The 16,115-nt window shown below is 30.4% G+C and overlaps 2 protein-coding genes across 2 annotated transcripts in view; one reads left to right on the top strand and one right to left on the bottom strand.

Annotated features, from left to right (window-relative positions):
* Positions 1 to 945: 945 nt before the first annotated feature.
* Positions 946 to 16,115, bottom strand: part of LOC143069244 (serine--tRNA ligase, mitochondrial-like) — a 24,609-nt gene continuing 9,439 nt past the window's right edge. Inside the window, exons 5-16 of the mRNA XM_076243777.1 lie at positions 15,840 to 15,917; positions 14,856 to 14,910; positions 14,240 to 14,303; positions 13,586 to 13,739; positions 12,194 to 12,293; positions 11,764 to 11,809; positions 11,029 to 11,116; positions 10,013 to 10,122; positions 9,431 to 9,524; positions 8,944 to 9,036; positions 1,579 to 1,644; positions 946 to 1,185 (exon numbers count right to left, since the gene is read on the bottom strand). Coding sequence (XP_076099892.1) covers positions 1,060 to 1,185; positions 1,579 to 1,644; positions 8,944 to 9,036; positions 9,431 to 9,524; positions 10,013 to 10,122; positions 11,029 to 11,116; positions 11,764 to 11,809; positions 12,194 to 12,293; positions 13,586 to 13,739; positions 14,240 to 14,303; positions 14,856 to 14,910; positions 15,840 to 15,917 — 1,074 coding nt within the window. The 3' untranslated portion in view covers positions 946 to 1,059. The remainder of the gene's footprint in view (positions 1,186 to 1,578; positions 1,645 to 8,943; positions 9,037 to 9,430; positions 9,525 to 10,012; positions 10,123 to 11,028; positions 11,117 to 11,763; positions 11,810 to 12,193; positions 12,294 to 13,585; positions 13,740 to 14,239; positions 14,304 to 14,855; positions 14,911 to 15,839; positions 15,918 to 16,115) is intronic.
* Positions 5,069 to 6,325, top strand: LOC143066618 (uncharacterized). The gene is made up of 3 exons (XM_076239484.1): positions 5,069 to 5,199; positions 5,419 to 5,493; positions 5,875 to 6,325. The coding sequence occupies exons 1-3, from the start codon at positions 5,082 to 5,084 to the stop codon at positions 6,270 to 6,272; spliced, it is 591 nt and encodes a 196-aa protein (XP_076095599.1). The 5' UTR covers positions 5,069 to 5,081; the 3' UTR covers positions 6,273 to 6,325.

Raw genomic sequence — 16,115 nt, 5'->3', positions numbered from 1 at the left:
TCATGTTTTTATTGGTCTGTACACCCATCATTTTTTATTGGTCTGTACACCCATTATGTTTTATTGGTCTATACACCCATCAAGTTTAATGGTCTGTACACCTATTGTTTTGAAGGTCTTTACACCCATCATTTGTTGTAGGTCTTTACACCCATTGTTTTGTAGGTTTGTACACCCATCATTTTTTAGGGTTGGTACACCCATTATGTTTTGTAGGTCTGTACATCCATCTTGTTTTGTAGGTCTATACACCCATCATGTTTTAATGGCCTGTACACCAATCATGTGTTGTAGGTCTGTTCACCCATCATGTTTTGTAGGTTTAGACACCCATTATGTTTTATTGATCTGTACACTCATCATGTTTTATGGGTCTGTACACCCATCATGTTTTATTGATCTGTACACTCATCATGTTTTTATTTGTCTGTACGCCCATCATGTTTGTAGGTCTGTACACCCATCATGTTTTTTGATCTGTACACTCATCATGTTTTTATTTGTCTGTACACCCATCATGTGTTGTAGGTCTGTACACCCATCATGTTTTATTAATCTGTACAATCATCATGTTTTAATTGGTCTTATACCCATCATTTTTTATTGGTCTGTACACCCATCATGTTTTATTGATCTGAACAACCATCATGTGTTGTAGTTCTGTACACCCATCATTATATTCAGAATTATTTGTTGTTTTTTTATTATTGTTCAGTGTTTTGTTTAAGACTAAGTTTGATAAAAATTAAGTTACATTTGAAGTTATTTGGATATCGGAAGATGTGATGTGAGTGCCAACTCTCCATCCAAATAACAATTTATTAAAGTAAACCATTATAGGTCAATGTACGGCCTTCAACACGGAGCTTTGGCTCACACTGAACAACAAGCTTATTGTTTATATAGCAGTATAGTGACATCAAAGTTAAAAAAAAAACCATATAATTAAGATTTAAAATATTATTTGATAGGAATCATAAGATTTTACAAAATACAGGAGGTCATATATGAAAATCAGAAATACACTACCGGTAATTAAATAAATTATTTTTTTAATTTTTATTTTTGTATCATTCTGTGTAACTTATTAGCTGGTATGAATTTTATTCTTTTGTCTATTTTTGTCAGTTTTTCCTTCCCATCCATGTAAGGCTGTAATACTGTTGGAATCAGAACATCTCCATCCTATAAAACATATTACATAGAGTAAGATTATACAATGCATTGTTATAAATTAGTACAACTTCTGAAAAGCAGTTTTGAACTAGTTATTACATGATGATTATTAAATCTATACATCTTTTTTGTGTTCTGTTTGAAAGTCTCATGATGTTGAAAAATGGAACTAATGGTCTAAGCAAAGAATATTGCTATATTTATTTGGACAACCTTGTATTATGAGCTTGAGCGTGGTAAACTATTATAGTTTCTCAAACAATGGATATATCATACTTTAAAGGAGAAAATACAATTGCGATTCATTTAAGAGTAGCATTTCAAAGTAGTATACAAATAAAATCTGTTTTTGTGATAAACTGATTATACTAAAACGATACTACTAGTATTACTAGCACTTACTGCTGTTTGATTTGTTTCTAGTATATTCATTATCAATCTTGGTACAGCACAGGCAGTTCCATTCACCTTAAAAAAAAGTTACTGTAATTAAAAGACATCACTTCTCATATTTCAGTTTATTATGCTAAAAAATCCCTAAATCCAATCAAGCAGCCTACAATGGAGTTAATCAATTGTCTTTTAAATATTTTAATTAAATGCATGATGTAAGGTTGTAAGCAGAAGAACAGGAAAATGTTTGGATTTAAGTAATTATTAACCTTAAATAAGGCATGAGATAAATTCAAGAAAATGTTCTCATATCGTGCATAGCTTTCCAATAATGGGTCTTAAGGTAATTGGATCACTGTGTTTTGATAAAGAAGAGCAATGTCAGAGAAACGAACCAGTTTATAACTAGTAAAGAGCTGATGCTCCTCAAACTGCTGTTTATTGAGAGAAAACATTTTTATTTTATAACAAAATAACAGAAATTTCTAAGAAATACATATACTGTGGATTCCTTATTATTTGTTGGATACCAATTTTTTGTGGATTTCTTGGGAAAAGGTGAACTACGAAATTAAATGTTCAAGAATACCAAATTTTTCCATAGGACTTGTAAGCATACTTTGGCAAAACCACAAAATTAAATATCCCAGAACATGCATGTTTTCCTCAATCCACGAAAATTGGTACCCATGAAAATAAATGAATCCACAGTACCATACCTCTAAGATAAACAATAAAATATTCTGCAGGGCACAGCTTGATAGGACCACAGAGGTTGAACCATGAACATTTGGGGCAAGTATAGTTTGTGATTAAACACAAAATGTATTTGATACAGCAAAGGCTTCTGACACAGAAAGAATGTAGTAAAAAAATTGAAGAAAATTATACATTGGATTTTTACCTAATATTGTCCAGTATCCACATCTAAATACATGGTTAAATTCAGCATATTCAAGTACACCCATGAACTTCATTTATTTATCTATTACAGCTTTTACATTAATGCTAGCAAGACAAATCTTTGTTTGGCTTGCTTGCTTTGTTTGTATCAATGTTTGCTCAAGCATGGCAATTAAGATAGGCGGGGCTTCAGCTTGTATACATCATACTTAGATTTTATTGGACGTTATTTTTGAGGTTAAGGACACTTAATTTTAAAACATCACATGACAAATATTCTCACATGTTTCCTTATCTGTAAAAATACAATAATTGGTCAATAAAAGAAAATATAAACTTGTTTTCTTGTATGAGGCTGAAAAACTGGCCTTCCACAGTTTTGCGCTGAGTACAAAAAAAAAGTTTATATTTTTATGAACTTTTATTTCTGTTATTTTCGTGTCTACCCTTCCGTTATGTGACTCAAGAAAAAATTCCAAAAAATGGGTAACAATTGTATCGAAAAGATAAAATTGAGTGTACTTTTTTTATGTTAGGGTGTATTTGAGATGAATATTTTGTTTTGAAAACGTACAAAGCAAGAGTATTTGATACATCATCTCGCTTCAGATTCTATCATTTTTATATAGCAAAGCTACAGGTTGACTTTAAAACATAAAAAAATCACAGTACTTAAAGATGAAATATATGGGTCAAATGAAATACTTATCTAATGAATCACAAAATCGGAGTAGATGTGTTCGAATAGCTATGATGTATACAAGCTGAAACCCCGCCTATCTCAATTGCCATGCTTGAGCAAACACTGATTCAAACAAAGCAAGCAAGCCAACAAAGATTTGTCTTGCTAGCATTAATGTAAAAGCTGTAATGGACAATATTAGCTAAGTTTTTCAAATGCTCTGTAAGGGAATTTAGTTCAAGCTGTAATTTGTAGGAAACCTTTATGAATTATTTTTTTTTGTGCAAGTGGGGTACAGACTGATGTATATGGTAGTGAGGTTAATTTGTAATGATAGTAGTTTACATATTGCGACTTTGGGTGATGAGAAAGAGGAGGAAATTCATTTTTTTCAACATTGTTAATCTGTTAGCATTTAATTAGAAATTAACATTGATAATTTAGCAATTTTAGAGATGAACGATGTAGTGGAAATGAAATGGAGAATAAAACTATACTTATTAGATTTCATAATAGAATTATATTATACTGAACAAAAGTTTTTTTGTTCGATTTTTATTACAAAATTTGATATTAATATGGGATAAAATTGTGGCATGCATCAATAATTGTGGCTTATCAGATTTTTATTCTAAGTGGTTGTGATGTTATTTTAATTATATTTGTGAATTTGTAGTTAAAATTGATCTGAATAGACATCAGATAGTGACATTTTTGTTCTGTGTTTGAGAGTGGATTATTGTTTAATTGTGGTTTTAGTTATTCCCTTTGAACAGACATGTCAATATGGAGGAACTTGTTTTCAGATTCAGCATTAATTTAATCAATCAATGTGGAATTTTGCACCCTTATTTGGACCCATTTGAAAACAGTTCAAAATCAAAGTTCACAATACACAGTAAGATTGAGAAAATCAAAGAACCCAAATATTTCAAGTTTATATAAACCTCATTAAAATTGGAAATAAATAAGCAATATATACAAAGTTTAACAAACTGCTTGTTTTTCACCCCTTTTTTGCCCCCTAATTCCTAAGTGGATATGGCTTTAACCCCTTAAATGCAATCCAACCTTCCTTTTATGGTATAAAACCTTGTGTTACAATTTCAAACAAATCCAAACACTTATAATCATGTTACTGTCCGGAAAGCAGACAAATACCGGTAGATATAAGAAGTTGTGGTATGAGTGCCCATGAGACAACTCTCCCTCCCAGTCTCAATTTATAAAAGTAAACCATTATAGGTCAAAGAATGATCTTCAACACAGAGCCTTGGCTCATGTTTGCTCCTTTTCCCAAAAAATTCTTAAACAATTAGGGGCATAACCCCTAACATCAATTCCAAGCTTCTTTTTGTGGTATGAAACCTTATGGCACAATTCAATAAAGATCCATATACTCTAGTAATTGTCCATGAAGCAATGTTATGGACATCACCATATCAGTATATAGCCACAAATTGTTGCGGTCAAATAACAACAAATTGCATTCATTGTCTTGATAAGCATACTGCAACTCTTAAATCAAAATATTGGAAAATAGGAAGAACTGGTTTGGCCCTATAATATTTTTCTTTATAAATTTCTACATGTACTATAATGATGGATATTATGGATAATTCATCCAATTTGTTTTATTTCACATGAATAAAATTGTTCTTTTAAAGAAAACTATGGCGTATCTGAGAAAATTACCTTTAAATAAAACTTCAAAAATATTTCAAAAATCTTCATAAAATAAACTATTTTTCAATGAACTTCTTTGAAACAGGTAACATAATACTTATTTTAATTGGTGTATAGAATTACAGCCATGTGTTCATACGAAAAACATGCAATACCATCATCATGAACTTGTATAAAAGGCAATTTGACATAAAAATATGTTAACATACACGAGTTCCACCAGAACCAGTTTACATTTTCTATGATAGAACTGTATGTTATCAACATGATGAATTTTAATATATGTGTATTAAGCATCTGTCTGGTGATGACTTTAGTGTTGCATCAAAAAGTGGAAGCTGGATCATGCACAAAACTTGGTGAGTGTCTTTCTTTACAGTAAAAACTATCAATCGTTTTATATGTACATAAATTAGGACCAAAAATTCCTGAACATTTTGTCAAATACATCTAAGGTAATATACTCCTGAGGTAAAAAAAACATAGTATTTCAAAAATGTAAAGATTTGCAAAGATTTTATTCATAATTATAAGATATTTTTAACACAAATCAAAGTTTATTTATCTATCATTTTCAGAGGGCAAGATTCTTGACAACTTACTGGATATGATGGTTGCCATTAAATCTGGATCATCAACACCACCAACATTAGGTAAATAGATTATTTGAAAAAAAATCATGTTAAGGGGGATGTACAAAACTTCTAAGGGAGTTAACTACTCTTTAATAATCAGCTGAATATTTTAATCACATATTATAAATAAAGTGAAATCAAGTTTATAAAGTGTTCATCAAACTGCATATATATATATATATCCAATGAAATCATTTTTATAAGTATATATTCTGTTAACATTTTATGAAAACTAAACAAATCAAAGCTATTTTTTTTTCAAAATATTATACTTTTGAAATACAAAAATTTAAGCAGTTACAATCAAACAACTTAAGTCATTAGTCAATGAGCATAACTTAATTCAAACTTTAGTATAGATCAATTTTCCAAATTTACAATAGTTTTAATTTTTTTTAGGTGGAAGTAGTAAAAAAGATAGACCTGCTTTTACAGCAACACTGAAAAGCCATTTAAGTCTTTCTAATGGTGTTAACGTTAAATTTGATACAGTCCTTTTGAATCGTGGTCAAGGATACAGTCCAAAAACAGCAATATTTACAGCAACAAAGACAGGACTTTATCAAATTTCTGCGACAGTCATGTCCACTAATGGAGATTATTTGCATTGCTATATCAGTAAAAATGGAAAAAATCTCATGAACCTGTATGGCCCAAAGCTTCATGGTGCAACAGAAACTGCCAATCCTGTGCTGGAACTTGAAAAAGGAGATCAAGTTTCTGTGAAAGGTGTTTCTTCCACCAAAATATTTGGTGTCCACTACTCATATTTCTCAACAATTTATATATCTCAGTGAAATGGCTTGAAAATAACAATACAATTAGAGAAATGATGACCATTCCTTTTCGTCTCTTTTTTTTTCAATTTTGTTTTTTTTTGTTTGAATAATTTTATTTTGCAAACATCCTGTGTTTATGTCAAAATCTTTGTTATTAAGTCTTTTTCTTTTGTTTTAAATTAAAATTGATTTGTACCATCTTTGTCTCTGTAAATAAGCCTCAGAAACCAGACATTTAAAAGTGTCACAGCATGGAACATCCATATAGAAAATTCATTGAAATTGTTCACACAGAATTCAGGCAATAAGTTTCTGTCTCGAAGATCTATTTTCAAGAAGATAAAGTATACATCATTAAAAAAAACGTTCCTTATGCTGCTCAAAAATGTAATTTTCATTCACAGAAACTGATTGATTTTATATTACAATTTGAAGACAGAAACTTGCCACCCAAAGTCTTGGTTAGGAATTTCCAAGTTTTCTATGCATTCAAATGTCTTCCATACTTTAACCCATCAGTAATGGTAAAAGTGTGATTCCAAGAGGATGCAAGTTTAACCCAAGGCAAGATCAAATTAAAGACTTTAAAATTTGCATTTACTGTTTCTCCGTCAATCACTTGGAACGTTTATAAAATGCAAAGACTGGTAAAAATTGTGCTTAGATAAGAAGACATGTTTTATCTTAATCTTTCTTTGAAAGCAATATAAACATCTTGCTAAGAATGTTGGTCAAGTACAAATCAGGTAATATGAGTATGTACTGAAAAGTGGTAATTTTATTTATGGTAAGATTCATAAAGTTTATTTATGGTAATTTTTTTATGGAGATAAAATCCTAAAAAACATCCCATCACAAAAATTGAACTGTTAAAGAAGGTAAGATCTCCAGAGACAAAAATAGTCCAAAAATAAACCTCCTGAATTAATTTTGAAAAAGAAATCATACAAAAAAACACACAACAGTACCACATTATGCATGTTATATTGGAAACTGGAATAAAGTATTTATCTACACATCTCAAACAGACTTCTGTATATTCATACCCTTAGCCAGGGGGGTTCGAACGAACGAAATTGTGACTGTTAAAGTGGAGTTTTTGAGGCCAAATAACCCCCCTTTGGAAATTCCTGGCTACGGGCCTGATATTGTAGAATCACATAAGTACAAATTTTCTTGTTTTTAAGCAAAATTGTATTTTTGTGGATATTGGATTTCCTGGTTTTTCAAATGTCTGCATATAAGCCTTAAACAAAATATGTACTTTGTTGTACATTTAGATCTGTGATTCACCTAAAGTACCCAAGAAAAATTTATATCTCATGAAAAAGAAGGAAACAAAATAACAATACCAGTATAGGATGTATAAAGAACAAAAAATATTAAGAGATACATTTGTTTAGAAAATATTTTTGTTCTTCTCTTTCTGAGAGTCTCATATCAAACCTAAATACAATTTTAATATGCAAATGTTTTGGGGCTTAAAACCCAAGCGAGCAAAAACCCCAACTGTTATTTTTACTAAATTTATTTAGTTTTGTTGAAAAAAATGGTACTTTGATAATTTGGCTAGATGTCAAAACAGTCTGATTTACTACCAATTTAAAACTAGACTACTAACACAAGGGTTCCTGGTTCGATTCCCATCTGAGATAAAAATTTCAGAAACCTAATTTTCGGCTCTCCCTTGACACCATTTGCCAGTATGGTCTTGAGGAAACGATGACAGTCCGGCAGAAGGGGATGAAAAATGGCTGACCCGTGTTAAGAGAGAGTCATATCTCTTGCATGTTAAAGACACCCTTGTAGATTTCTAAAAAGAGCAGGCTAATGCCGCTACAAGGCAGCACTCGCACTCTCAAAGTGGAAAGGGATTAATATAAGTTGTAAAACTTGTTTCCTAATCCACTATAAATAAATATGTTTAAACTAAAACTAGTATCAAACAAAAGGGAGAAATGATACAAAAATTTGCAAGGTTCAATAATCAAAAGCCATAAATCAAAGAATTTAACATACAGTATGGCCAGCTTCATATGGCCACAGAGGTTGAACCATGAACAGTTGAGGCAAGTATGGACACAAAATCCAAGCTTGATACAGCTCTGAATTCGGATTGTGATTATTCATTTTAAAACAGCATAGGTTTCTGATACAGAATGTGGTTTAAGAACTTAAAAATTTGAAATTGGATGATTACATATTATGGTCTTATATCCAAAATCCAAATAAATGCTGATATTCACCATAACAAAGAAACTCAAGAATTCAATTTTTGATGAAATCAAATAAAGTTTAGTTTTGAACCCTGTTGACCTCAATGTTGACTAATTTGTTAACTGGTTTACAAAGTCTAACAAGAATGTGTCCCCAGTACACGGATGCCCCACTTGTACTATCATTTTCTATGTTCACTGGACCGAGAAATTGGGGTAAAAACTCTAAATTGGCATTCAAATTAGAAAGATCATATCATAGAGAACATGTGTACTAAGTTTCAAGTTGATTGAACTACAACTTCATAAAAAACTACCTTAACCTGAAGCGGGACAGATGATCAAACCGACAGATGTACGAATAAACGAACAGAAGCACAGACCAGAAAACATAATGCTTCTTAACTATCCTAGGTGGGGCATAAAAACAGGTTGGATTCAGCATATCAAAGAACCCTATATATTTCACTTACTGAAAAAGTATGCAAAATCTTGTTCTGTTCATCAGTATACATTACGGAGAGACGTCGACTTTGAAAGTCAGAGCAGTCAGAGGTACTGGAAATCTGTAAAATAAAAGACAAAATATTATTAATAACCATATTTTAATTATGTGCAGTAATCTACAAATCTAACATTCAATTAATAATTCATACGTATAGAAACATTAATAGTGTAAATGCTTAATCCCACTCTGCAGTAGGACACTAATCACCATTTGATATCACTAGATTTTTAGTTTCAAAATTTTCTGCTAGCAACAAATATCTGTTTCACTCCCTTTATACTTATATCATTTTTAAATAATATCTTATTTGCAAAATAAAAAGATCCAGCAAATTTAAAATGGGACAGATATCTTTTAATGGTTCTCTTGTACCCATACAAGAAAGATCTCTTCCCCATAAATAATGAAGCCTAGTAGTTTTATAAACAATTGTAAATAAAGTTCAAACATACCTCTCCCCAGAATTCTTTACTTGGCATCCATGCTTCCATGTCAATTTTTCTGTGAGCTGGTGCTCCTAGTTCTTGTGTTGGCATTTCCAGAACCCTAAAATAATAATTACAAATTTACTTTAAAACATTGTATGATATAGATCAGATATATCTTGATATTGTTTGGAAGCAGACTTTACCAGTTACTATGGATTTATTATTTTCAGTTGGTTCTTTCTGTTATTAAAACTTCTGTTTCCAAGCATATAGAAAATTTGTATTTTGTTGACTATCTTAATTCCTAGTTCACTTTTACTCTTATATCAATGAAAAATTAGTGCCCAACTGATAAAAATGAATCAACAGTAATCTACTGATTACAGTGGTGGATCCAGCGGGGTTCCGGGGATTGGAACCCCCCTTTTTTAGACGATCAATGCATTTGAATTGGGACATGTGGTTGGAAACCCCCTTTTTAAAATGGCTGGATCCACCCCTGAATTATATTTGTCAAGTTTAATCAGTTTCAATGCAGTAGCTATATATGAATATCAGAGTTATATATATTTGAACAAAGCATGGAACAAACAAAATTATTAGTACCTGAAATGAAGCCCTAGACCAATAAACAATTCTTTCTGTATAGACATAAATTCTTCCATGAGTTTTCTACTCTCTTCTGGAGAGGCACTAGTTACACCAAACATTTCTACCTGTAAAAAAAATATATGTTATGTTAAAAAGCAACAACTAAGTTACAAGAACAGTAAAATTGGTAGCAGAATAATTTCAAATTGTAATTTGTGGCTTCTCTTCTTATAACACAGTGTAAGAGTAAGAGCAACTAGTTAAGAGATATAAGAAGATGTGGTATGAGTGCCAATGAGACAACTCTCCATCCAAGTCACAATCTATATAAGTAAACCATTATAGGTCAAAGTATGGTATTCAACACAGAACCTTTGCTCACACTGAACAGCAAGCTATAAAGGGCCCCAAAAATGACTAGTGTAAAATCATTCAAATGGGAAAACCAACTGTCTAATCTATATAAAAAACGAGGAATACTTATGAACCACATCAACAAACAACAACTACTGAACATCAGAATATTTTTGAGTAAGGTATTATGTCTTCCTGCAGACTGTTACATTGTGAGCTAGAGTTTTTAAAATCTGACTCAGACTTAGTGTCCCTCTTTTCCAAAGCCGGGAATAGTCAAACATGGTGTCCTAGACCTGAAAATGTAATATTTGCTGTTATATAATATTAAACAGCCATCAATCAATCAATCAATCAGAATAATCATTAAAACAAAAGATAGATCAACACTTTGGAATACTGAGTGAAATATATACAAACAAGACACAATCTCATAAATAATGGAAACACATTTTCAAATAAAACAACATATATAGATATAGGAAGATGTGGTATGAGTGCCAATGAGACAACGCTCCATTCAAATAACATATGTCTTTTTATCTTGATGATTGCATGCAAATTCTCAAAGAGAACTACCGTAATATAGTCACTTACTATTGCCAAAATTCTTTTGAAATTTGTTTCTGTGAAGAAATATATTTTAGTTTATACAATAGTTTATATATTTTTGATACCTTTGTGAACTGATGAACTCTATAGATGCCTTTCTCTATTTCTATATTTGATGTTTCAGCACGAAAACATCGACTCACAGTACATATTCTATAAAAAAAAAAATCAAACATTTATTAATAAGGCATACATCAATACATAAATTCAAACTGTTTGAAGTTTCCATTTGCTTTTCTAGTAACAAAATTTTGTAGACTGTGAGGAAAATGCTTCATATGTGTACATACTTAATTTTTCCATTTTTTAGTAATTAATAAAATAAAGTCTTTTTGTTATAATGAGGCTATGGTAGGTTCTCTGTATAAATATGTGCTATCAAGCACATAATATGGCATTACAAATTTACTTTAGAAAGGTAGAAAAAAGAGCTTTCTAGTTTTCAATATCTTCTACAATAAACATGTTAGGGTATTATGACTAATATTGTCCAAGATTGCTATGATCTTTTTAAATTAAAAAAAATTAAATAATCCAACATATATAATATATAGCAGTATAGTTATCAAATTTCAAGTTCATATATATAAATGTAATATAATACAACTCATCAGAAAATGTATAGAACTTGAAAATAACATGTTGTTGGGATTTAATGTTGATAAAAAGAACAATAAAAAGTAAAGAGAATTAATTAATAAAAAAAATAAATAAGTAAAATATCATTAAGGGAAAAAAAATATGTATTGCTATCACTTACTATTTTAGATTCATGTAAACTAATCACTACATGTACTTACTTTTTAGGCAATTCATTATAATTCAATGTTTCATTGATGAAATATCCTGAAAAGAAGTGTTTCATAATAAAACTTTAACTCTGTTAAAAAACATATTATAATGCGTAAATTTGTTGAGAAAAATGATGTATCATACAAGCAAATTTGTATGACTTATATGTCCTCAAAGAGCATAAATTACATAATTATGTAATGGCTAAATGATGTATGAAGAAATTAACGATCCAGTTTTACAAAACCATGCAGATATTCCATAATAATTGCCTATCAGGCAAAATCTATGTTTAAGAAAGTTCTTTTTTTATATATATAATATTATCATTTTCTTTAAATGCACAGAGATTCTAATTCAATTCAAAACTAATGCTACACCCTTTTTTGTGTCTTTCTTATTTTGCCATGTTTGCTGTGTTTAGTTTATATAGATTACCTGCTAAAGGCATTTCCCCAGTACCAGCTAAACAAAGATCCTGGTCATTTAGTTTGTAGACTTGGGTTTTCTCCCCTGTTGTTTTAAATCCACAACCTTCCTGTCAAAATATTGTATCAATAGTATATTGCTATAACTTGAAAGATAGTAAAATTTTTATATATCTCAAAAGATATCTCAAAAGAACTAAGAATTCTATCTTCTATTGTAATTACATATTCTAGTAATAAAGTATACTTTTTCATTAAATTAGAATGGAAGTATCAAGTCATAGAAAAATTCCAAGAAGGGGGTAATAGGGGTACCTTCATGACATATAATGGTAAAAATTCTTGACAAATGATGTAAACAGTAATTTTTGATGCATGACAATAAAATGTACACTTTCTTTTAGACGACAAATAAAATCAACTGATCTTGACGAATCAAGTTAATTTTCCCCCCAAATATAACAGTCATGTTCATTTTTTCCCCCAAAAATAACAGTAATTTGTTAATTTTTTTCCCAAAAATAACAGTCATGTTCATTTTTTTTTCCAAAAATTACAGTAACAATTATTATTGAAACCTCTGACAAATGACGATAAGGATATTTTGCTGCATCACGGTAAAATTTTAATCAATCTGATGCAAATGGTAGCCAAAAATGACTGTTTGAAGCCTAACGATAAAGGGCATGTGAAATTTCTAAATCAGCAAAGGCATTTGTGTATACATTATACACAGCCTATAACATCATAACTTAACTACCATAACTGCTTCAGTGACAACTGACCTAACAGGAATGTATGTTAATATATCTGCATGTTATAGTTTAAAATTATCATGCAAAATAAGGTTCTATATGTTAAAATATCAAAACCTTTGAACTTGATCATAAATAATACAGGTTATTTAAGTTACATACAGTAAGATAAGTGTAAAGAATGCTATCATTGAACTAGTAATATTGATGGGAAGTGTAACTTCTTGAGGGGGTAATCTGTCTAGTTCGGCTGTTTTCTATTCTTTAGTCAGGTTGTTTGACATATTCCCCATTTCCATTCTCAATTTCAGTACAGAAATTTCATTCAAGGCATAATTGAAATGGTACTGCAACTCATCTCACAAAATTCTTGAGAGAAAAAATAAATGTTTATTCATGAACATTTCAGTAACTTAGGATCATTTTTTGTTGTAAGATTTTTTACGAAGAGAGCCTTAGAACACTACCAAAGGTTGCAACTTCCTTATGGAACTTCTGGTCTATTATGACTAGGCCCTTTAGATTGTGATGTGTCCAAAGAATTTATGTATTTGACTTTCCAAACTTTCGGCCTTGGCATAGCAGATGAATCCTATCCCAAAAGCATATCTAGTGCACACATGAATTAGTATCATTTAGAAACTTACAATGACTGCAGGGTGTATAATATCAGGCACAGTGACGACATTAAAACCTTTTGATATAAGATGCTGTAATGTATACTGGACTAATGCCTTCTCTAGTTGAGCTAAATCTCCAATGAAATAATAAGTACTTGTTCCTGTGGTTAATGATACATATCTGAAACAAAGACAATATGACCATTTATGTAATATGTTATGATTTAAAGAAAGATTGGTTAGACAAAAGCTTTGAAACTGCATTTACTTCTGCTTGTTCAGATTTAATAATCCAGAAATATATCACCTTGCTGTATATGGCAAAACCATTCAGAATTTTGGGTCTTCACTCTTCAATGCTTTTCAACTTTGTACTTTGTTTGGCCTTTTTACTTGTTTGTTTCAAGCATCACTGATGAGTCTTTTGTAGAACAAATGCACTTCTGGCATACTAATCCTGGTATCTATGATGAGTTTATATACATGTACTTATAAAATATATGTTCTGTGTACGGATTTCTAACCATCATAATTATGAATGAATTACAACAAATATGTAGTGACTCAGAGATAACCTTTTCTTAAATAGAATCTATCTAAATTTTTGTAGCCATCAGATTAAATCTATTAATTAGAAATAAGTCACAATTAAAATCAAACACAATTTGAAAATTAACTTACTCTGTCCTAAGTACTCCTAAATTGCTTCCAACTTGAACACAAGACTTAGGTTTGAAAGAAAACTCTGAAATGATCACATGCAAACTTTTGTTTAAGGAATTTAACCATGTAGTAGCTAATCTGTCAGAATATGTCAAAAATTTATAAATGAATTTCATATCAACTAAAACATTAAATGATTTCCTTTTTCTGTTCAATTTTGAGATTGGTTGATTGGCTCTTAAAATTTACCATAAAATATAACATGCATATTTTGGTTAAGTACATTCTTGTGCTAAATTAAAATGTCAAATGAGATTGGTAACAGTCTGCAGGAAGAAATCTCACATAACCTAGACTCATTGCACTGGGCAAATCAATCTTCAATGTTACAACTTATGATGTGTGCTGGGCAGTTAAGAAGTAATACTAGTTCTAAGTCCTAGATTTGACCTACGGTAATAGGTGAACTCCAAAATACAAGGCAAGTATGCTACCACTAGACTTTTTCATGTTTTTAAAAAAGAACATAAACATGAAAAAGTAGACATTTTCAGTAACTTTTATATAACTTACCTTTCTTTCCATCATGTGTTTCTAGAAAGTATAAATTTCCAGTAACTTTAAGGTAACTTACCTTTCTTTTCACCAAGTGTTTCTAAAAGCTTTGCTTCAGATTCATCACCAACTGGCTTTGAAAAAAATAACAGCTTGTTTATCAATAACGTAACAGGGCATATCAATTATTTTGGCAAAAAGGTGGTGACCACTGGTGGTCTAGTCTAACTGTCAATTTTCTTTTTGGTTTCAACAAAGAAACCAAAAATGTTTTTCATGGAGATATATTGGAGATTCATGAAGCAGGGAATGTGATTTTTTTAAAATTTGCTGAAATAAAAGACTTACGAGATGAAAATTGATTGAAAGGTTCAATGATACAGATTAAAAATAAAAGACCCTTTTTGGAATGTGGATTTCAAATGAGTTTAGGTCCAATTAACTATGAAAGAGCCAGTAAAATACATTTGTTTTTAGTAATTAGGAGGCTAAACATACATTTTGACAATAAGGTAATTTTGTTTTGTATTTTTGTCTCAGAAAAGGGGATATAAAAAGACAATTTGATATTTTTAAGTCTGTAATTTTTCTCATGATTCATAAACATTTATTTTGCAAATTTAAATCATAATATGAATAATAGAGATGTATGTATATTCTAGTGAAAAAGTAACCCAACAACACAAATAAAAAGACTTCTAGAGGTCATCATACAATCTCCAACAACAGTCTATACAATAAATCAAATCTTAAAGGGGCATTAGCTGTCAAATTCATATTCACCAATTTGACTGAAATTCTCATATTTAATTGATAATGTACTAAAACATATATCCCAATTGATCATATACTAAAACATATATCCAAATTACAAAAATACTAAAATAAACAATTAACAATACAAGGACTTGATAATATGTATCAGCATTTCATGTGTATTTATTTCTAGACATCATCTAACTAACTATTAAAATGACCTCAGAAGACTTGCAGGGTATACATGCATACATATATTTCTAATATCTAAGAGTAGTACAATAGCAGTGCTTTCCATGATACTTACTGACAAATGTGAACTTGTGTTTGGTATATCTGCTGCTAACTTGTTCAGCTCATTGGTAAGTTCTTGTTGTCTACTGTCCTGGAAAATGGTTAACAAATCAACAATGCATAGGTAGTCATGCTAAGCAATACACTCACTCATAACTCAAAGTACCAGAAAACAGAAATTGGGTGTCTGATATTTCCAAAAAGCTCTCACATGTTAAACCAAATCATTGTTAGGCAGCAGACTAATATTCTAAATATTTTGCTCAGAAATACTTGAGAAAAGTTAGAC

Source organism: Mytilus galloprovincialis, chromosome 3, assembly GCF_965363235.1.
Source record: "Mytilus galloprovincialis chromosome 3, xbMytGall1.hap1.1, whole genome shotgun sequence".
NCBI classification, from domain to species: Eukaryota; Metazoa; Mollusca; class Bivalvia; order Mytilida; family Mytilidae; genus Mytilus; species Mytilus galloprovincialis.
The sequence above is the reverse complement of the archived record's forward strand: the minus strand, read 5'-3'. Positions and strand labels throughout refer to the sequence as shown.

Coding starts and splice junctions, on each gene's coding strand:
- LOC143066618 (XM_076239484.1), top strand. CDS start 5,082: ATGATAGAACTGTATGTTATCAACATGATGAATTTTAATATATGTGTA. Junction 5,200..5,418: donor TGGATCATGCACAAAACTTG/GTGAGTGTCTTT, acceptor TATCATTTTCAG/AGGGCAAGATTCTTGACAAC. Junction 5,494..5,874: donor ATCAACACCACCAACATTAG/GTAAATAGATTA, acceptor AATTTTTTTTAG/GTGGAAGTAGTAAAAAAGAT.